At 44.0% G+C, this 23,363-nt stretch overlaps 1 protein-coding gene across 2 annotated transcripts; it reads left to right on the forward strand.

Annotated features, from left to right (window-relative positions):
* The first annotated feature begins 8,019 nt into the window (after positions 1-8,019).
* On the forward strand, positions 8,020-22,747 carry Etv3 (ETS variant transcription factor 3). 2 transcript variants are annotated; one of them, XM_041656137.1, is made up of 5 exons: positions 8,020-8,100; positions 9,645-9,703; positions 10,235-10,472; positions 11,594-11,709; positions 18,093-22,747. In XM_041656137.1, exons 2-5 carry the CDS (start codon positions 9,658-9,660, stop codon positions 19,226-19,228), a joined length of 1,536 nt encoding a protein of 511 aa, XP_041512071.1. In that variant the 5' UTR covers positions 8,020-8,100; positions 9,645-9,657; the 3' UTR covers positions 19,229-22,747. The 2 variants fall into 2 exon arrangements, with proteins under 2 accessions (XP_041512071.1, XP_041512073.1); XM_041656139.1 differs by having other exon boundaries at positions 8,047-8,100; positions 9,648-9,703.
* The last annotated feature ends 616 nt before the right edge of the window (positions 22,748-23,363 follow it).

Below are 23,363 nucleotides of genomic sequence, written 5' to 3' on the forward strand. Positions count from 1 at the left end.
ACAGGACCTAATAACCTGCCTCTTTCCCTAAGAGAGCTTTTCCAAACTGAGGAATGGAGATGGGGTGTGTGTTGGATCCTGAAAGAATGGTGGGAAGGCTCACAGAGTCCGATTGGTCCTGCCAGACTGTGCTCCCACACCAGCAGACTGGCTGCTCACAAGGCATGGCACCTCTGCCACCAGCTTCCTGAACCAGAGTTGAGCACCTCAGCCAAGAGTGCCCCTCGTGGACAGGACAGTACCTTGTTCAACATGAGTGTTCAACCACTACTTGCTAAAGAAATAAACAAATAGAATTTAATGAACTAGATGAACCTGTTTTCATTGTATTTGATCACAGCATTAAATCTTGTTCATATGTTTGGCTTGCATAGCCTGTGGATCATACCTTTAAATAATTGTAGGGTGTATTACTATGAAACTACTATTACAATTAAGATCTGTGAGCTCTGTCTCCCCCAAATATATATGGCTGCATGAATTTTTGTTGAACTGATAATGGATAAATGAATACTTAAAAGTTGACTAATACGAGCTAAGAAGTTATGGTTTCTAGAAAACACTGTCTTCAAGAACTGGCATCTATCTAGCCAGTGCTTACAGAGGTGGGTGCCATAAAGAAGGATCTAGATGACTGTGGCAAGTAGGCTTAAGGCTGTCATGCTAAGAGCAATTCAACAGAGGTGAAGTTGCTGGACGTGGTTACTTGAGTTTGGCTCAGTGGAGAGACAGGATATCACAAGTACTCAGAGGACTGCTGCCTTCTGTCTAGCATGCATCACCTTTGCTCCACAAAACCCCACATACTTAATTTTTGGTGTTCTGCAGAGCAGAGGATCAAAGCACCTCAGTAATGAGCAGCATTAATTTTGGGGTGACTGATTTGATGGTGGTTCTCAAATTCTGACCATCTGCCCCCAGTGTTAGAGAAACTCCTGATTTCCAGAAAGGTCATTTGTATCAAAGTGACAGGGCTCACAGCTGAGGTGCAAACCACGCAGATAAATGAAGATCCAAGGATGCAGAAACTCAGAGTCACTGCAAGTAACCAGTTCCCAGGGCAGTGCATTTTGGCACCATGAGACACACTTTGCAACTGAGAGCTGTGTCTCCTCTCACCCTATTTCAGACCCAAAGGGCTCTTCCTCCCTCGCACAGTTCAAATAATGAGGTTCAATTAAAACATTCAGGTTCAATTAGTGTGTTAGGGCTTCGGAGGCTGTGTCAGGGCAGAATATTTTCTGTGAGCAAATGAAGACAAACTGGACTGTTCTGGACCAGTGTGGTAACATGCAGGGGCAGGAGACAACTTGGTTTGCAACAACAACTGTATGGCAGAAGAGCTGGACAAGATGGTACTTGTGTGTGTTCGTGCTCTGACTGTGCCTGTTCCCTGGGCCCCAAGGGCTTTCCTAACAGCCAAGAGAAGGAATTGCATGCTAGGGTGTTTTCCTAACAAGTTGTGACTTTTTCTCCTTTCTTTAAAATATTGGTAGCCCAGAATTTTGCTGGGGAAACAAGAAAAAGAAAAAAATAACAATCTGTTACTATAATGATATCTTTTTTAATTGTACCAATAAACTAGGTCTTAACACATTATTGTAAGCACATTAGCCAAAACTATTATAATAAACTCTTGTTGAGAGAAAAATATCCTGGCAATGCATGTGTCTAGAATTCTGTCTTCTGAACTGCTGCCAAAGCGTGAAAGATTCCCAGTTCCCTATGAAGTCCCATGCTGTGCATGGACTGCTCCCCTCTGCCTGCTGCCAATACAATCACTAACTTTACTTTGATGTTCTCTGCTGTTTTGTTTTGCCCCCCCCCCTTCCCTCCCCCCTCTCTCTTTCTTTCCTGAGACAGGGTCTTATATAGGCCAGGCTAGTTTTCAAACTCTCACGTTGTCAAGAATGACCTAGAACTCCTTTTCTTTGTGCCTACTCCCAGCAAGTGTTGGGATTATCAGTGTGTACCACCACACACTGCTTATTCTTGGCTTTCTATCATGACTTTGACTCTGGCAATTCTCATACACTAAGCACACCACTATCTGGAATCCCCTTACCTGGAATGCTGCTAATTGGCATCCCTCAGATCAAAGGCACAAGGGCTGATGAGACATTCCAAGATCATACAGTGACTTTTGAGCCATTTAGAAAATATCTGAGTGTATTCAGAAAAGTTTAACATTCATATCTGAATGGATTCTGTAGATGTTGTTTCCATGTCACTCCAAGTATATTAATAAAATACAAAATAATACATTGTAATAAATCAAGATGATGTGGACAAGCTGGAATGAATAATAGAACCAAATAAATGGGTAGGAATTAATGTAACTAATACATACTTTGTCGTGTGGGTTAAAGGCTACTTAACAGAAGAACCCTGAGTTAGCACTCAAAGAAAGCCAGGGGGATATCGGCTAGCAACTCAGCCACGTTTGGTGACACTGAAACAGTTTGTTTTATCCAAGACCATCTGTTTGTTATTGTTTTTAAAGTGTTCAAATAAAAAAAGAAACAGTTTCACTGTGTGATTAGCTAGTCAGGCCAGGTCTAAGGAGGACTGTTTTGTTATGAAGGACACATTTGAAAGGCAAAGGAACTAATATGTTTCTTTTGGCAACTCCAATATAATAGCTGTCTTCAAACAGCTGAGGGGTATCAAAGAAAAGAAACATTACATTTAACTATGTAGTGCCAGAGCCCAGACACAGCATCAGTGATAGGAAATGTCCAAGGAACACGTGTCAGCTCCACATGTGATAAGACTTTTTACAATGTTTATGATGATCAAAATCTTAGACTTCAGTGAACTTGAGCAGAGGCCAAGACTTGGGCAGGAGACTTCTATTATATATAAATATATAGTAAAGACTTCTATTCTTTGCCCTGTGGTGGGAGTTTAAATCCTTTATTGTACCGTGGTTTCTCCACGGTCCGCCATACATTCTCATGCTCTCTTTTGTATGATATATTTTACAATGAAAACTAGTGACTGGGTTGTGGGTTAAGGGGCAAACTCCACATCATTATGAGGGTTCAAAAGGAAGCTGGTGGCTGTGGATGAAAGAGTAGAGAGATGACTTCCAATGCTCACTAGGCTTCAAAATCTTGGGACGTACCTGGACAAGTTTTTATTAGTTTTGTTTTTTGTTGTTATTGCTTTTGTTTTTCAAGATAGGGCTTCTTTGCGTAATTGCCCTAGCTGTCCAACTTTGTAGATTAAGTTGGCCTTGAACTCACAGGGATCCACCTGTCTCTGCCCGAGCACTGAGATTAGAGGCATGTGCCACCACTGCCCAGCTCCAGGCAATTCTTACAGCAAAGCTCTCCTAAAGCACTAAGGCAACAGCCTTTAATTAACTTCATGGGAGGCCTCACTTGTGGCAGGCTCAAAATGAGCATTGCTGCTGTTTACTAGACTATGACCCCATGTCTCTATTGCGGTGGCTATCATTTTATAGGCTGTTACACAGGAGAAAGAGATAAACACAGTTTCTGCCCTCTCCAAATTACATTGATAGTAATAAAGAGAAGAGAATGAGAGCAGATACAACAGAGAATAAATATAAAGTTAAAAAGTTCATGCAGTGAGCAGGTCAAGGTTTGAGGTATTGTAAGAGTGGGAAACAAATACCAGGTCTTAGAGAACACAGACTAAATGGGTTCCAACCAGAAGCCTGCCCTCTGCTCCCATTAATTCCATGATTCCTGGAAGAAGCTAGCATTAGAAATATATAGACTGACAACCAAAAATTTGGGCAGGTTTCTCCTGAGCTGCCAGGAATAAAACAAAGCCAAACCAGCCTGAGTGGTCATTTCCTCCTACAGATCCTGTTCTCCTGTTCTGCTCTTCATGATCTCCCACTACCCTCTTCGCTGTGCTCATCTGAACGGGAACTAAGACACAAAAAGGGGAAATGAGAGACAGGGGTATTTGTGGACTATGATGGATGTAGAATCCCGGAGAGTCCTTGAGTCCCCAAGTCACTGCAAACAAACAGCCAAGCTCTCTGCTCCTTCTGGCTTAGCTGTAACTGGGAGCAAAGTTACTTCTGCTTTGGACCCATTTAACCTTTTATCTGGGGATCCCCAATCATGTTACCGACGACATTAATTCCTCTATCCTTACAATGACCTTAGGTTGATGGGAAAAACAAACTACTCTAGTCCAATGTGGTAAAATGCAAATAGCATCTAGTCCAAGTTCATTTTATAATTTATCTTTACTGAGGAGTAACCAAGGTATTATAGGTATAAATACACCAATTTCATATCAGCCTTTCTGTCTTTGATTTTATCGATGTCAGTGATGTTTTAGTATTTTTTTCTTCCTGTAATTTATTTATTTGCTCAAGGTCTCATGTACTCCAGACTGTCCTCAAATTCAGTATGTAGAGGAATGAGATCTTAAACTCTCGATCCCCTACTTCCACCTCCCAAGTGCTGGGATTCTAAGTGTGAGCCGGCACACTGGTTCATATGGTGCGGGAATCCAGCCTGGAGCTGTGTGTGGACTAGGTGTGCTAGGTGCACTCGGCCACATCCCAGCCCCCTCTCCCCAGAAATGATCACTTCACGGAGAAACTGAAACAGAGAGTGATTAACACATATCAGCTGAGGCTAGGCCTCAGAAAATAGTGCTTAAGTTAGAAACCCAACAGCCCAAATTCTGGGAACATTTTTAAAAAAAAACATTAGATTTTTTTAAACAGGCTTAAAACATTGAATCTACTCAAAATTTGTAAAATTATATGGTAACCACTGTCGAGTTTGAGCTCTTGACACCAAAAGTAGTGTAGCACGAGGGATGGCAGCGAAAGTAATCATGGTCCAGAGTTTAGAAATCACTCTGTCCTCACCAAGAGCATCAACAGTGTCCCCTCCTAGCTATGAAGACAAGAAAACTCAGAGAACAGCTAGACACACAACAGGGACTGACACACAACAGGGACTGGGTCTTTGAAGTCCAAGTTCAACAAGGATACATTTTGGAGAAGAGAAGCTTCCTGCATTCTAGAGGTAACCAAGAAGTGGGTGAAGCAACATTCACCAGCACCACCTATGACAACAGAGAAACACGGACATCAGCAGGTACTTCCAGTGAAGGAACAGAGCCTCTGCGGGGGGCCTAGCAAACCTAAGACAAACTTCCTAGGAAGAATAGATATGTCCATTACACATGTCGATGGGTAGAACAGTCACCTATTGCAAGAATAGACAAGCAAGGATTTTATCATACACATGTCCAGGTAAGTGTAGGGTGTGGAAACCTATAAGTGCATAAATGAAAGTTGGAATAATTAAATAACAAAGCTGGAAGTAGGGATGGGAGAGCAATCCAGAAGAAAAATACGTTTAGGGGGATTTCCTCTTTGTTTTACATCATCTTGGTTTGGTGTGTTTGTTTGTTTGTTTTTTGAAATAAGGTCTCCTGTAACCCAGGCCATTCTCAAATTCCCTAATATGGATGCTGGCCTTAAACTCCTGATCCTCCCCTACCTCACCAGGGCTGGAATTACAGGTATGTGCCACTATAGCCAAACTATTCTTTTTTTTTTAATTTAGGAATCAGAAAGTAGCTATATCTTGGTAAGAATGGGCTTTTGAGAGTACATGTCTTAGAACTGAACCTTATCCTAGATGTGGAACCATGCAAACAAGGGTGGGGAGGGGGAGGAAAGTAGTGTCAACGTTGCTTTGAGCAACTGGAAATTCAAGAGTGATTGCAAGATAGCTTGACTACTAGGCTATATCTAAGTCTTTCCACGCCTGTACTTGTAGAAGGTGCATGCTCTCCTTGTTCAAGAGCACAAGGAATCTTCAACTTGTAAAAGCCTGTTTGCAACAGATGCTGAAGGCAGCCATGTAATGGTGAATATGGAAGATAGGTAACTGGGCAGGAAGTCCCTAGCAGTCCCAATCTTCCCCACCCCACCCCCAGATTCCACCATCACAGTTAAGGTTCCCAGTGCACACATGGCTTATGTAGACCCTCACATTATCCAGTTTGCTTTATCCAAGCTAAATTCACCTGCTGAGCTTCAGGCAGGTGATGAACTAGAGTCTCAAAATAAGAACTCTGTTGAGATCTGCCATGCTGTAAACACTTCTCCAGACATCAGTTCAGATTCAAGCAAAGCACCGAGACTTGTTCATCTCTGTAAATCGCATTAACTCATTCTCTCTGGCCCCAGTTAGTTAGAGAAATAGCCACAGAAAATCAGTAGTCTAGAGGAGTGAGTAAAAACACCTACAGAAAGAGTCCCCATGCTCTGGCTACCGGTTCTTCATCAGCGCTAGCTCTAACCATGCCCATCTAAGCCATGAGCTAAAGGCTGGCAACCAAAAAATAAAATAAAATAAAGGCTGGTAACCTCAGAGTTTCTGAAGAAACCACTCGTCCTCATCACCCTGGTTCCCGAGCTAACGATGACTAAGATCTGCACGAATACTGTGAAAGCCTGAGGACTCTTATCAGTCTTAAGATCATTTGTCACCATCTATCCATGTGCTGTACGTTGTGTGAACTCATCAAATGTAACAATGAAATACCTTTACTATCCCTACACAGTTCAATACTGCTAAACAACTCTAGGAGTCCACAGAATACTCCACAAATACCATGCTCAAACAGATGAGGAACTGACAGTGAGTATTCAACCAAGGTAGCAAAGCCAGTCGCTGAAGGCAAGAGGACTGAAATACACTGTGCATTTAGCTCAGTGGTTCTCAGCCTTTCCAATGCTGTGACCCTTTAATACAGTTCCTCACGCTGCGGTGACCCCCAACCATAAAATTATTTTCATTGCTACTTTATAACTAATTTTGCTACCATAATGAATTGCAATATAACTATTTCTGAAGACAGAGGTTTGCCAAAGGGGTCACAACCCACAGTTTTCAACCACTGATTTAGCTAACTCCTAGCATTTTGTTCTGTTCAGCCTAATACAGAAGACGGTTTCTAGACTGTACAGAAGATGGAAACCATTATAAAACATTTCTGCACTAAAAGTGCTCACATTGGTGATCCTCTTCATGGCATTTAAATCTTGTCCATTGTGTTTGCTTTCATAGTAAGACTTTCTAACTAGAAAGGGTGGGGACCAACACTATTATTCCTTCTTTTTCAAACAGGTAAGTCAACTTTAGGCCACACTTAGTAGTGAACTTACAAATGACTCAAGGACAACCAGTTATTAGCCTTGTATAGGGGCGCACACCTTCAATCCCAGCAATTGGGATGCAGAGGCAAGCAGATCTCTGTGTGTTTGAAGCCAGCCTGGTCTACATAGCGTGTTCCGAGGCAGCCAGAGGTTATGTGGTAAGGTCCTGTCTCCAAATACACAAAAAGCAGAGGTGGTGGTACAGTTCTACACTCACAGCACAACACAGGATAATCCCAAACCATGACCAGCCTGGGGAGGGCTAACAGCTAATGGCAATATTTCCATGTGCTGCATGGTTCACAGGTGGGAAACGTACGTATTCCATATGCATTTGATGAAGACTCGTCTTCACTTCCGCCTGTCATCTTCGCCTCCCTCACTTTTTATCCTCATACACTTAATTTTGCTGATCCCAACTCTGCCTCTGGAGTGAAACTAGGGCTAGGAACCATTTGGAATTACGGAAACTCACAAAGTTTGTTTCGTATTAATTTGTAATTGCTTAATCAGGAACAAAAGGCAAAGGGGGGTGCAGTGTTTGAATGGCAAAGACGTACACTTTACAATACTTGGATGAGGCCGATTACGACTAAAATGGAGACGTGCGAGGAAACGATCCTACCCCCTAGGCTGCGCAGGGAGGAAAGGCCAACGCAGAAAGGCTGCAGAAGTTTCTGGGCTCCCGTAAGTGCGGAAGCGCCCTCCTTCCATGCGGGACTTCAGGCCCAGAGCCTCCTAACCACAGATGGGTACCGGCCACCTTTCACCGGCGGAAGTGGAGTCGGCTCGGGACATTGCCCCCTCCCACCCGGCTTAGAGTGGAAATGACGAAAGCAGCCGCGGAGTCACTTCCTGCTGGGTGGATTAGGAGGAGCTCGAGCTGCCGCGGAGGAGCCCTAGTAGAGACAGACGGCGCCGGAGAGGTGAGGCCGGCGTCGGCGGTCGCGGCCCTAGCGGGCAGGACGGAAGGGACACGGGTGCGGGCGGCCGTTGGAGCCGCTGCTGACGGGCGGGAGCGGCGACTCCCGCCTGGCGGGCGGGGGCCGAGCACCCTCGGGAGTCACGAACACCTGCAGACGCGCCCGTGGACTCCGAGGGGCTTGACGGGCATGTCGGGGGCCGGAGGATCGAGAGGGCATCCGGCTCGGGCGTCGCCCAGCGCGAGCCCACAGGCGCCAGGCTGAAGGGTGTTCCCGAGCAGGGAAAAGGCCCTGCGATCCGACACGCAGTCTAGGAGTTAACCCAGGACAGCTTCCCGGAGCCTTGGGGAAATCGGTGTTTATTCTCTCCCATCATCACGGAAACGGGAGAGGAAGCTTCTGCCCAGCCCTGGTGCCTTGTTACTGTGTATATCCTGTGTGTGCCAGTGTCTGTTGCCTCCTTCCTTGAGCCTTGATCCCTAGTGTTCTTATGGACTGAAATTTACTGTTTTCCTTAATGTATATGCCGGGAAAGAAAATGCAGAACATCTAGAGGAATTCTAGGTTAGATGAAATTTCCAAGATTAGGAATTTGTCCCACCCCACCCTGGGGCCTCTGAAGCACCTGCGTTTGCTCCAGACCTGCTCTTGATGGTGCTGAGGACCTGTCGTGCGCCCTGAAATGATGAGAATAAGCCTGTCCTCTCTTCCTCCGTCATTCTCTGCCAGTTTCACCCTTCCCTCCTCTTTGCTGAAGGACTGACACAACGCTGTCTGCTGCTAGGAACAGGAGATTTATTGAGGAACTATAAGTCTTCGTGGATTGAATTCAGATCGTAGCAATGAATTTCATCCACCACTGGCCAGGAGACCCCAAATACCTACCCTGTTCTTTTTATTTCCCTCTTAAATATATGCCTTTGCAATTTTTTTCATGAAATTTTAGGATAGTGCTATTTCTTGGATAGAGTGGCTGTACACACAGCACGTTTACTTTCTGTATCTCAGAATATTTTTTTAGGACGAGCGCAATTTCTGATCGGATGATGTTGTTTTCCATTTCACACAATTCAGCAAATATTTGGAATCCGAAGTTCCTTCTTGAGTAGAGGGTTTGGGTTTTTTTTCACTCTTTAAATTGGTATATCTGGGTGAACTCAGGCTGTGTACCTAAGCATAAGGGCTTGTTTAGTAATACAAAACAAACTGTTTGACTTGTTTTTGCTTCCTTTTGGACTTGTTTCACTGTTCCCTTTTTTATGTTGGAGGGCTGGTCAGAAGGAAGAAAGCAAATATTAAGGACAGTGTTTACACTTGTGGCTAAAGTCAGGTGAGAGATAATTATGGCTTTTGAAGCTGATGACCTGAGGACCGTCATTTGATGACTTGAGGATTAGTAGTTGAGAGGTGACATGTTTAAAAGACAAAGGGCTTTGAAAAAAAGTAAAGACAAAAGGGGGGATGTTTGCGGGGGGGAGCTGTGCCAAAAAACCTTTGTTAGATAATACATAACATCTCAAAATAACTGTGAGACTTGTTTCTCTCAGCAGGAGGGCGAAAATGAAAGCAGGCTGTAGCATCGTGGAAAAGCCAGAAGGAGGTGGAGGTGAGCAGAGGTCAATCATCTCTGATGGATCTGGAATGTCCCTTAGTGGTTCCTGTCCTGTAGTGTTCCTGTTCCCACTTGGGTGTAGGTTGACAAATGCTAGACCATGACTGACAGCCGCATGACTGTAGGTCTTGGCTTGTTTCCTATGGCTCACACATCTTTATTGCAAGTTTTCGTGTATCTTTTTCTGGTAGGGAAATAATTCCACACTGGGGATAAGGTGTTTTCTGCCATATGTTGCTAAAACATCAGTTTATCTTGTTTCTTTTGCTATATGGTGATCTATGAAAAAGTGATAGATTAGGATGCCTAAGTACTGCTGCCTAATTTTTATTGGATTCAGTGATTGCCACAAGGATGGGTAATTTCTCCATCCTTCACTCTCCTCTTCATGGTTAGCCAGCTGACTGGAAGGGTGTGTTTGTAAAGTACTCTAGAGATAGTGAGCCGTGGAATGTGGAGGTGGGGGTACTGGCATGTTTGTACCTAACTCCCAACTACTTTGATCTTGCCCTCTTTGCATTTAAGGGTATCAGTTTCCAGATTGGGCCTACAAAACAGAGTCGTCACCAGGCTCCCGGCAAATCCAGCTGTGGCACTTCATCCTGGAACTGCTGCAGAAGGAAGAGTTCCGCCATGTGATCGCCTGGCAGCAGGGAGAGTATGGGGAGTTTGTCATCAAGGATCCAGATGAAGTGGCTCGTCTCTGGGGCCGCAGGAAGTGCAAGCCACAGATGAACTATGACAAGCTGAGCCGGGCCCTCAGGTGAGGGAAAGGATCCCCCGAATCTCTGGTATGAACTAAGCTGGAAGGAAAGTGTGCAGGTTTGTGGATGTTGTCTGAAAGGTATCAGGTGATGAAAGACTGCACTTCGTAGTCAAAGTGTGAGTCAAAGAGGTGTTGAATCTGAGTGGCACAAGAGGTGAGAAGGTGTAGGAGGGGATTCCAGTGTGGCTGGCACTGGCTGGCAGCTGATCATGCTTTGAGTGGGTAAGAGCATGTGGTGAGACATGAACTAGGGCTCAGTTATGATCCAGGGGATTACTGTAGACTTCCCTGTTGGGAAATTCCTGTCATCTCTCTTTTGGGCTCTCCTGGAAGTGGGAAAGGTGCAGTGGGTGCAGGAGGAAGGCTTTGAACCAGATGCTCACATCCCATACCTGCAGCCTCCATTCAGTCCAAAGGATGATCACCAGTTCTCTCATTCGCTCTTAACTCTGTCAGTTTTTTAATTTTTATAGCTCTTTAGTCCTCAAGGGGCCAGCAGGTGGTTTATGACCTATGCAACTTAGTAGAAGCCAGGCCAGAGCTTCCCTGTCTTTCTTCATTCTCAGTAGGCCGAGTGTAAAGTCTGCGGTGTCGGTGGCGCCTCCCACGTCCTTTATGTGCCACGGTGAAGGTGAAGTGGACCAGGGTGGCTGCTGTTTCCTGTTCTGCCATTGTCTCACTGGCTCCCATGAAACCCGTTTTCTTTCCTGTGTTTAGTCCTTGCACTTAGGCTCCTGACTAACTCCATGAGCTCTCCCAGAAGGCTTGTCTGACCCAACCTGGGCAAGACAAAAAGAAACTAGACAGTTCTTTAGAGTGAAGCAGGAAGGAAGTGGACCATAGATTGAAACTATAGAGGAATGAGAAGGTGAGTGGTTAGAACTGAGGAAGGTGTTTGGGATCTTAAGATAAGAATGTCTGTGTCGAGCTTTAGGCAAAGACTACAGCTCAGTTTAAAATGGATGAGAAAAGTGAGTTCTTAGGTCTCCAAGTCCCAAATCCAGGGCCAGGCTATAAAGGAATGGTGAAGGTTTTTATAAGCAATGCTTAGAGCCAGAATTGATCTTAGTAGTCATCTAAGTGTAGCAAATGCCATACCATTGTTCTTGTTTTTGTAGATACTATTACAACAAGAGGATCCTTCATAAAACAAAAGGGAAAAGGTTTACTTACAAGTTTAACTTCAGCAAGCTGGCGATGCCCAACTACCCTTTCATCAACATCCGCTCAAGTGGTAAGAGACAATACCTGTGATGGAGAGTGGATTTTGAATTTAAAAGAATTTTTAAAAACCCAAATCTGAGACCTGACCTGTGTAAGGAGATTTTTAGAAACATTGGTGTGACGAGATCCCTTAGATCACTTCAGGTCCTCCTTATTCTTCTAAGGGGCCATGGGCTGTGCACTGCTCCAGCAGGCTTGGTAGTTTGTTTGGCTACTTTTCAGACTCCTGGAGACTACTAAACTCCATTTGGGGAATGAGTCCATAAGTTTATTTTGAATTTTAAGACTCCGTTTTAACACCTTGCCCAGTGGCTCTTTCATAGCTGTGAACCTGTTTCTACAAACATTTCCGATTTTCTATGAAACTACACGCTCTCCCTTATCAAGTGAATGTCATCAAAACCACAGCCCCCTGAGTCGTGTTTGCAGTGAAAGGCCAAGTCTCTGATCTGCACCAGCATCGGCACTGCTCCTCAGTGCAAGACTCTGGGCTTCCCCTCTGTGCTGTCTGGTGGCATCCGTGGCAGCTCACAGCCTTGGCTCTGCTCCTTGATGAAGATAATCCACTTACAAAAGTGTCAGGTGTAGGTGTTTGAGTTAGAGTTAGGTTAGAGTTCTTGTTTTGGGCATTTTTATTTGTTTGGAGAGAGGGGTGTTAAAAGATAATAAATTATCCCCTGCTCATGAGTCAGTTTTTGTTTTTTTTTTTTTGTTTGTTTGTTTGTTTTTTTTAATTCAAGACAGGTTTCACTATGTAGTCAGGCTGGTCTTGAACTTTACTCTTGTCAGCCTGGCCTAGGGCAGTCTTCCTGTCTCATCCAAGTGCTAGGATTACAGGTGTCAAGTACCATTTTGACCAGTTTCATCATTGTTCTTTGTGACATTCTATGCCAAGAAAGGAGATCATGATTTTGAATAAAAGTACTCAGAGGTTGGCAGAAACTCGAAAAATTCGAGGAGGGGTGTGGCTAAGAGAATATAATACTAAGATGATCTGTAGATATGTAATTACTGCACACAACAAGTCAGGGCAGTTTTAGCTTGACTGCTATCATTGCAGTTCCACCTTCTCCAGTAACCACGCCTTCCTGTCCCTGGGGCATGCATTTGGGGGTGGGGGTTGGAATGCACCTCTAATTACAACCTGTTTTCTTTCCCTGTGCCTAAGGGAGCTGCATTAGGAAATCAGAGCTGCTCTAGCCCCTGGAATCTTGCTTCCTCTGTTTCTCACTCTTGCTTTTTTCCTGTGCACCTATAGAGTGTAGGACTCCAAATATGTTGGGCTTCATACACTTGCACTCCTCCAAACCTGTCAGTCTTGTTCTTTGATCCATTTTCATCAATTGAAGGCTCAGAAGTTCAACCACTTAGACAACTTGAATAGAACGTCCTGAGAGTAATCGGGTTTTCCAAGGCCAGGTACACTTCACTCTGTAGAAGTCCTGGTCTGCAAAATCTGTTACACCAAATGCTGTTAAGCCAGCAGTGATCTTTAATAGGTTCAAGATGTCAATCAAAAGTCCTGGGATAGTCATAGCTCAGAAGAGCACTTGTCTAGCATGTGTAAGGCCCTGGGTTCAACTCTCAACACAAAATCATCACCATATCATCATCACCATCCCAGGAAAAGCAAAACATTGAACCATCCTTCTAGTCTGTGGGCTCCTTGGTATAGATAACTCCGAAGAACCAGAGCCATTTGTTTACAGAGAACTTTTACCCACATAGACCAAGTGTTTAAGATTAACATAATGTTGACAAAAGAAAGCAACACTATTGAGTGTCTACTTAGTAAAGACGCTTCTGTTTGGTTTGGTTTGGTGACTTATCTGTGCTTCTAACCTAGTAAATATATATATATTGATACTTCTGTTTTACAACTGACAAAATCAAATATGAACTCAGCAGAGTCAAATACAGAAGTAGATTCAGTTCTTCCTTCAACTTTTAAAATCATGCTCTTGTTTTAAATATCGTGCATTCTTCCTCTTGGTTAGGATTCAACCATGTGTTAACAGATGTGTTAATCCCCAAATTAAAATAAAGGACTATGGGGAAGTTCTTTTCCTCAAGGAATTTAAGAGTTTAACTGAGGACCTAGCTCAGTTCCATACAGGGTCTGTGTCTGCCGCTTCAGTCTCTGGGAGCCCCTATGAATCCTGCTTGGTTGATTCTGTGGGCCCTGCTCTCATGGTGTCCTCAACCTCTCTGGCACCTACAATCCTTCCTCCCCCTGTTCTGCGGGATCCCCCTGGCTCTGCCTAGTGACAAACCTACAATCTCATCTCAGTTAAACTCTTAATGTTGGGGCCCTTTGCCTCCTACTGGCTTGCCACATCCAACCATGATAATGAGGTTTGTGCCCAGTATTGTTAGGCCATGTGAGGCCTGCTTTTTTATTTATTTATTTTTTTAAAAGGACTTAACAAGGAGTTGATCTGGGGAAAAGGGGAGGTAGGAGGAACTGGTAGGAGTTGTAGGCAGGGAAAACTTTTAAAATCATGCTCTTGTTTTAAAAGTCGGGATATAATGTATGAGAGAAAAAATAGAAGTTTAAAGGAAATTCTAGTTTTGTATGGTGGGATGTAATAAAAGCTCGAGAAAATACCCACTTAAACCCTGGAGGCCAGAGGTTGGTCAATGTATGTAACTATTCTGGTCTTTTATTTTTAAGTAGAAATATATGCCAAATATAAAAACATGTAAGTGTGAATATTGCTTTTTTTTCCCTCCATGTTTTTCCTAGTCACTGTTAATAGTTTAAGGTGGAGCTTGGCATGGCTTCCTAGCACTTGGAAGATAGACAGTCAAAGGGTCTGGAGTTCAAGGACACCCTGGGCTATGTATTGACTTCAAGGATAACCTGGGCTACTCTGACACCATGTCTCAGAACCCCAAAAGACACTTTAGGATAGAGTACTCAATAGTAGAATACTTGAAACTAAGCATAGGGGTACACAGCTATAGTTCCAGCTGACATTAGCCACACAGTAAGTTTCTGTCTCAAAAAAGTATAGCTATATGCAGTATCTTTTTTATGTGTGTGTACCATATAAAATATGGCCTACATATAAACCATCTTAATTTTTTTAATTTAAAAATTTTGTAATTTTGATTTTTTTTTTTAACCATTAAAAATTAACCCAGAGTCGGGCGGTGGTAGCGCACGCCTTTAATCCCAGCACTTGGGAGGCAGAAACAGGCAGATTTCTGTGAGTTCGAGACCAGCCTGGTCTACAAGAGCTAGTTCCAGGACAGGCTCCAAAACCACAGAGAAACCCTGTCTCGAAAAACCAAATAAATAAATAAATAAATAAATAAATAAATAAATAAATAAATAAAATAAAAAATTAACCCAGCCAGGGCTGGAAAGATGGCTCAACAGTTAAGAGCACTGACTGCTCTTCCAGAAGACCCAGGTTCAATTCCCATCAATTCCCAGCACCCACATGGCAGCTCACAACTGTCTGGAACTCCAATTCCAAGGGGCCTGACACCCATGGCAAAACACCAATGCACGTACAATAAAAATAAATAAAAATTAAAAAAATAAGCCAGGAATAGTGACTTACACTGATTACCCAAGCACTTTATACTCTTTTTTTATACTTTTGTGTGTGTGTGCGCGTGTGCATGTGTCTAAGAAACATTAGAAAGATAGAGAATTCCTCGTTAAAAATGGTTCACTCTCAGTAGGTTGGGAAGGGCAGGCTAAATCTGTCTCTCGTGTCGTCCCCCCGATCACCCTGGGTTTAACACTTCTTTTGGACATACGGAGCACTCACATGCCCTCCCCTGACTCACTGTGGTTCACAGCATTGCCACATGTAATTCATCTCTATTTACAGATACTTTTTGTGTCTGGAGATTAACATGCTGGTACCATGGCTTTTCTCTCAGGAATAAGGATGTTCTTTTCTGTAACTGCAATGACACTGCCACACCAGAAAGTTTAGTGCTGCTCTAATAATATAATATGACCCATATGTAAACAGTATTTAAGGCTTTAAATTTAAATTTTTAATTTTAACTTTTTTTATCATTAAAATTAAGCAGGGCATAGTGGCTCGTGCTGATAAACCAAGCCCTTGGAAGGCAGGTCTCCGTGAGTTTGAAGTCAGCCTGGGTAGCCTAGAAGCAAGTCTAGGCCAACCAAGACTTCATGAGATGCTGCCTCAAAAAGAGCAAACACAATTTATTCTAACAACATGTGACCTGCTGTGCACGGGTACTAGTCCAAAAGCCTCACAGATGTTAACTATTTCTCTAACATTAGGATTGGTCTTCTTACTTCCTACTTTTGAAAACTGGGCCAGAAAGTAACTTTTTCAGAAACTCTTGGGTAGGGTTAGGGTTTGAACCTAAGCAAAGAACTTATTTGCATTGTCCTTCAAAGGGAGCACCAAGAGCTCGGCGTGTTACTTACACTAGTTAGCAGATTGGTATGAGACTGAGGTTTAGATTTTCTGTTACATCGTAGTTATTGTTGTGCTCCTCTTTCAAGTAATCATATTGACACTTAACAACAGGAGTTTTTTTTTTTTTGTTTGTGTGTTTGCTTGCTTGCTTATTTTTTACATAGAGCCTTAGATTTGACAATTTATATTATACATAAAGGGGAGGGAATCAGCAGCCACCTTCTGTACACTGCCCTAGTCTTACTTTTTTTTATGTGTACATGTTTTGCTTATTTGTATGTATGTATGTATGTATGTGTGTGTGTGTGTGTACCACATGTGTCTAACATCTGTGAAGGTCAGAAGAGGGTTTTATATCTCCTGGAACTGGAGTTGTGAGCTGCAGTGTGAGTGCTGGGAACCAAACTCAGGTGTTCTACAAGACTAGCAGGTTCTCTTAACCACTGAGCCATTTTTAGAGTCCTTAGTTAGATAGGCTTAATAAGTCAAGAGTCAAAAAAATAAAATAATAGACTCTTAGTTGCTGTAAAAAACTAAAGAGATCCATTACTCTGAACCTATCTTGGCTCTACTCAAATTATATGCAAGATCATGTGTCTGTTTTTCCTATTTATTACTTTTAATAACCAATCTCAGTTCAGGGGTCTTTAAAACAAGGCCTACAGAAGAGCTGTTTTCTATTGAACATTTGTTGGTAAATGCTGCTTTGGCAGGTGTCACAACCATGGGCACCAAGAAAGTCACAGTCTGCCACATAATGGCCCGCTCCAAAGTTCAGTCACTATATTTTGTGCCCTGTTTTCTCTCCTGGACCACCAAACTTTGACTATACAGTCCCCTTATTTCTAAGCCCTTTTTCCTTCATGTATGAAGAACTCTTTAGACATCATCATGTTAACAGCCAGTGAAGCCTCCCAGAAACCTTTCGAGCACCCGAGGCTTCGGGTGGCAGCTTTCTTAGGCCTTATTTGGGGCTTTTGGGGGAAGTTGAGAATTTATGACCTTCTCAAGTTTAATGTGATAAATGATAGTTTCTTCTTAGAGTTTGAAATTTAGCAGTTGGACTTCATTTTTTGAGGCAACCTAGCCTCAAGTCACAGTAATTTTCCTGACTTAGCCTCCCCAGTTCTGGGATTATAAACATGGGTCATCACACCTGCTAGTAGTCAGATTTGAGAGGAAATAGTAGGTCCAGCCTCCTCCTCAGTACTTGAAGACAACAGAAGTAGATACCATTATATAGGATTCATTGAACTATAGATACAGAAAGACTGGAATCTCTGAAATATAATGGTTGTTTATCAAAAATGATAAAGATAGACCATAAGAACTTACCTTAATAAAAATTGCCTTTTCATAGCAATCTATTTCACTAAAGTACCTTGTCCCTGCCCAGTCATGTGAGGTGGAGTCTGAATTTTCAGAACAACCACATGCGTGTGTTTTGTTTGGCTATGTAGCTGCTGGGTTTACTTGCTTTATAAATACAGTCAAAATTATGATGGTGAGAAAAACCTTTCCGGTGAAGCTGAAAATTGAAAGGGGGTATATACACACAATCGAGTTGCAAGGAAGAGGTCCATGTACCCACTCATCCTTCAGCTAACTCTGACACCCTGAAATGTCGGGATATAGTTTTAAGTCAGATATTGAGTGACATTGCAGGTAGGAAGGAGGACCACCTGGACAGTAAGGTAAGAGGCCAGGGGATCATGGAAGCTAGGCTGAATGGAGAAAGCTGAGCAATATAGGATGCCTTTAAAGGCTCAGGTCTCCTCCCTCCTCCTCCTGAGTGCTGGGATTGCAAGCCTGTACCACTATACCCAGCCTGAGCAATAGTTTTGAAAAAGACTCAGACTAGATGAGTGTGTTTCCTGTTGTCACTTAATATTGTGCACTTAGCTAGTGTAGGTAAAAGTGATGATATGATAGTGAATGACCAGGTGGCTAACACAGACTTTTTCTTCCATCATAGGTGTGGTTCCTCAGAGTGCACCACCAGTGCCAACAGCCTCTTCCCGCTTCCATTTCCCACCCCTAGACACACATTCTCCTAGTGATGTGCAGCCAGGGCGGTTCTCTGCTAGCTCCTTGAGTGCTTCTGGGCCTGAGTCAGGTGGTACCACTGATAGAAAGGTGGAGCCTTTGGACCTAGAAGATGGCTCAGCCTCTGACTGGCACCGGGCCATGGATTTTATTCCCTCTCGAAATGCTCTTAGTGGAGGAGGGATTGGCCACCAGAAACGTAAGCCTGACATAGTGCTTCCTCTCTTCTCTCGGCCAGCAGTGTACCCTGACCCCCACAGTCCCTTCGCTCTCTCTCCTGTTCCTGGCCGTGGAGGTGTCCTAAATGTCCCCATTTCACCAGCCCTGTCCCTGACGCCCACCATGTTCTCCTATAGTCCCTCACCAGGCCTGAGCCCCTTCACCAGCACCAGTTGCTTCTCTTTCAACCCAGAGGAAATGAAACACTACCTTCATTCTCAAGCCTGTTCTGTGTTCAACTACCATCTGAGTCCTCGGACTTTTCCCCGCTACCCAGGGCTCATGGTCCCACCACTGCAGTGCCAAATACATCCTGAGGAGTCGTCCCAGTTCTCTATCAAGCTGCAGCCCCCCCCAGCTGGACGGAAGAACCGAGAGAGGGTAGAAAACAATGAGTCCACACACGGCTCTGCCCCAACCAGTGCGCCTAGTCCCTCTCGAATCAAAGTAGAGCCCACCTCTGAGAAGGATCCCGAGAGCCTCAGGCAGTCGACCCAAGGAAAGAAAGAACACTCCCAAGAAGTGGACACTGTGCGGACCAGGACCATTGAAGAGGGGAAAGGCACAGCGTTCGCCCACCCCTCACCCACCTGGCCCTCTGTACCCGTTGGCATCCCCAGTGATGAAACCCTAGAAGGGACTGAAGACAACGAGGACAGGTCTGGCAAGGAGCCCAGTGCTCCTGAGAAGAAGGAAGATGCACTCATGCCCCCCAAGCTCCGGCTGAAGAGGCGGTGGAATGACGACCCTGAAGCCCGGGAGCTCAGTAAGACGGGCAAGTTCCTCTGGAATGGGGCAGGACCCCAGGGCCTGGCTGCAGCAGCCACTGCTGCTGCTGATGCTTAAAACCACAGTGGAAGGGAAGCTGTTCATATTACAATCAGATACACGTATTTATGTAGCAAGATTCTGGGGTGGGAGGCGGGGTTAAGCTGGTTTGGCATGGACTTGTACTTTTCTGTTGGGGATGACTGTCTTGTGTTGTACATTAAGTGGGGTATAAACACACTCTTTTTTCTTGGTGAGTAGGACGTAGGGAGGATATTGAACTGTGGGGGAAAGAGCTTGTTTCCTGTTTAAGACTCATTTTCTGCCTGGCAAGCTCCATAAGAGCCCACTTTGTAGTCCCATTACAGTTCAGGACCCAGAGTTTTTTCTGTTGTATTTATACATAGAGAAAGCCAATAATGGTATATTTTGCTTTGAGAGAGAGAAATAGAGAAAAAGGCTGGGATGCTGGGTCGTAAGGAACAGTCAACAGCATGTTAACTAAGATATTTATTTCAGGAGAGAGAAAATGTGATTTCGGTCTTCCAGAAGTGGGGACATTTAGGTGTCCTTCCCTCCTTTCTCCTCTCTCCGTTTCCCTCACTGGAGCACATGTGCTTGCTCTCGCTCCCTCTCCCTCTCCCTCTCTCCCTCTCCATCTCTCCCTCTCCCCCTCCCCCTCCCCCTCTCCCTCTCCTCTCCCTCCCCCTCTCCCTCTCCCTCTCCCTCTCCCTCTCCCTCTCCCTCTCTCTCTCTCTCCACACGCCCTCCACACACACACACTCACACATTTGGCTCTTTTCCCCTTCTTAGAAAATGTTTTCGAGACTTGAGTGTACTGCAGTTACAATGGGCAGGGAGAGCACAGGAGCACCTGGCCCTCAGCCTCAGAGCTGAGGTGGGGAGGAAGCCCTGCTGCAAGCTCTTTGACTGTCACCTCCTTCACCTGTTAAAAAGCCATGCGGGGTTGTAAACTCTTGATCAGGGAAGAAAGAAGAGGGCAGGAGGAGGTAACCTGATGCCTTTAAAAACAAAACAGATGACAGAACCAGTCTTCATTTTTTTTTTTTTTACATTATTTGTTTGGGAAACCATGCCAAGTATAACTGAACAAGTTTTATGAGGAGCAGGATAGTGCCGCTGAAGATGCTTTTCTGTTGTGTCTGGTTGTCTTACTGTTTCTTAAGTGAAGCCTTAACTATGAACATGCATTAAGATGATACGGGTCTGTCAGCATAAACCTGTAAAGGGCATGAACACTGTTGAGATAACCCAGGAATGTTGAGGCATAGTCGAATTCCTAGCTGATAGCTATTCCCTCTGATGTTACCAGGCTGGGTGCAAAGGGCAGGACTGTAGGAACGACTACGTGCAGAGCAGCTGGGAACAATGCTGTTGAAGCTGAAGGAAGAGGTAGGAAGGTGGTAACCAGGGGCCTGTTAACCACAACTTACCAGATGCCACAAGATGCTGTGGTGGTGTTGCCATCCTTGTGATCCCCAATGCCCAGACTGTTCTGCTCACTTGTCTATTCACAGAGTGCAGGTCACAGATGGGAGCCATTTCTGTGGGGGAATTCCCTTACAAAATTTCAAAGAAATGGGAAGATACTGATCTTCTGTGAAATGACATGCTAGCAGAGGGGCAGAGGGAAAGCAGCAGCCAGCGTCCTCTGGTGCACTGGTGCCTGGAGCGGCCCAGGGCAGCGGGAAAAGTCATTCCGTATCTGCTGAGGCAGGGGATGGCATTGGGGCATCAGTGATCGCTGATTCCACCACCTTAACCTGGTTGAAAACTCTATATACCAGGTAATACTTGAGTATTATCTTTTGATGGTGGGGTGTTTGGTTTTTCTTTAACTGAAACGCATGCACAAAAGGAGCTCAGGAGACAGCAGCCGACTCAGGATGACTTGAGGCCATCATTGCTCTTTCTTGTTGCTTGGTCCAGATTCCATACATGAGCAACTGTCTTTCCCCAGGAAAGGAACTGAGAGGTCTCTGGTGACCCAGGCTTTCTTTGGTTGGGCCACAAAGGACTCGCCGCTCCTGCTGTCCTTGTGGCTGTGTTTGATCTGCTTCCTTCTCTCACCCTGACTTACCTCTGAATCTAAAGTAAGCCCAGCGACTAAAGGAAGGCTCTCTGCTTGCTGTTGCCCATCAAATCAGGGAGGCCAGGTGGCCACCAGTGTCTGCTAGAAGGGCTTGCCAGCGAGTGTCCGTGTGAACTCAGGAATAGAAATGTAGGGCCTTTCAAATGAGAGGAGGAAAATCCTTGATGCACACCTGTAGTCCCCTAAAACCCAAGTGCCAGAATTAATCCCTAGATGCTGCTTCCATTTGAATAAATTCACTGCTTTTATGGAAAAAACATTCAGAAATGTTGACCTCAATGAAAAATGCTTTTGGACTTTTACTAAACCATGCTGTTTCCTTGGTTGCCATTCCACCCGCGATGTGTTGGTTGACTGGCACTGCGAACAGCTGGAGTTTGGATTTGGATCTGGGGAAGGGTCTGTCTAAATAGCAGAAGAACTTGGGCTTGCTCCGGAAATGGAGTGATCATTGATAAACTTACTGGAGCAAAAGAATGAGAATTTGTTCTCTCCTCAGCCCCCTCCTGGCACTTCCTGCCTCCAGTCTGGTGTGAAAGAAGGTGGTCGCCTTCTGTGAGCACATCCTTGTCCAACAACAGAGAGAAAGGGGTTAGAAGCTGGATATACTTCCTCTCCCTCTTTTTTTTTTCCCTTCTAAATTTTGTTGTGCCAAATGTGTAAAACTTTGTAGGTGTAAATCTATTGAAATTTCACTAATCAAGAGCTTGTTCATTTAAACAGTTTGCTTTTTTAGCCATAGAAAAAGAGTAGCAAATTCTCAGGGGCATCGGCATTGCTGAGCTCGCCTCTTTTTGAAGTAAAATAGAGACAGATATATATAGTCCGTCTCCCCTAGAGGTCGGGCTGTTCTGCGTTAAACCCAGCTCAGTAATACAGGGAACCCTAGTGACCCATAAGCCAGGGAACTTCCAGAAGCATTAAAAAAAAGAAAAAGAAAAAAAAAGTTATATTCCACTGCCAAGTGGGTAGTCATTTAGCTGTTTGTCCCTTGTTTTTTATTTATTCTATAATTATGTTTGTGCTTTTTCTTGTGTAAACAGTAGTGAGGCATATGTTTTTATGTGGCTTTAGAGATACTTCAATCTTCAAAGAACTGTTCCAATTAGTTCCTTCTTGGAAAAAGTTATGTGTTAATTTGTTTCAACATATTTAGGCATTCTTTGAATTATAAACTTGTGATGCAGGGATTTGTGAATGAGACATTCACATGTGAAGATGACTTCACCAGACATCTGTGTAAGCAGAATAAGATGTGTATATGTACATAAATTATAAGGAACCTGAACACCATTGTGCAGTGCCTTTTAGATGTTCTGCTTTCTAAAGTCTTCAAATTTTTGCATATATATTATATATATGATGTAATGTTATAGAAATATATGTATAATATACATATTTTTTCCAGGGGTATCTGATAGCTCTGTATTTTGTTATGGAAGTTGAAAGAAAAAAAGTATTTTACCTCAAAAATTAAAGTTAAATTTAAAAACAAAGAGTACTTAGATGTTTTCTGACTATTGATTTTATTGTTCCTTGCACACTGTGCCAAAGTCTGCAGGCTTCCTACTAGCTCACCGCACTCTGCAGTTCCTGCAGGGGCCAGAAGAGTGAGGGTGGGCTTATCCACAGTGCTGAAGCCTGTGTTTCCACAGGGAGTGAATAAAAGGCGCTAAAGCAAGGAGAGTGGGTTGGGAGAAAGTCCTGCACGCTGATTGTAGTTGTAGTGAGAATTCTTTAGCCACATGGTTGATCACCTGTGGGAAAATGTCAGGCAGACAGATCCATAGATTGCCAGAGAAGTAGTAGAGGGTGGCAGCTAAGGGCCCACAGTTTCTTTTTTATTTTCTTGTTTTTTGTTTTGTTTTCCAAGATAGGGTTTCTCTGTAGCTTTGAGCCTGTCCTATAGACTCACTCTGTAGATCAGACTGGCTTCGAACTCACAGAGATCCACCTGCCTCTGCCTCCCTAGTACTGGGATTAAAGGTGTGCGCCACCACTGCCTGGCCAGCCTACAGTTTCTTGTAGACTGATGAAAATGATCTTGGCAGTCGGAAAGTTTGAGTATAAATAACAAACTATTGAATTAAAGTCACTCCA

This window comes from Microtus oregoni, unplaced genomic scaffold, assembly GCF_018167655.1.
Source record: "Microtus oregoni isolate MIOR12 unplaced genomic scaffold, Mior012 000007F_ref0000211, whole genome shotgun sequence".
In the NCBI taxonomy this organism is placed as follows: Eukaryota; Metazoa; Chordata; class Mammalia; order Rodentia; family Cricetidae; genus Microtus; species Microtus oregoni.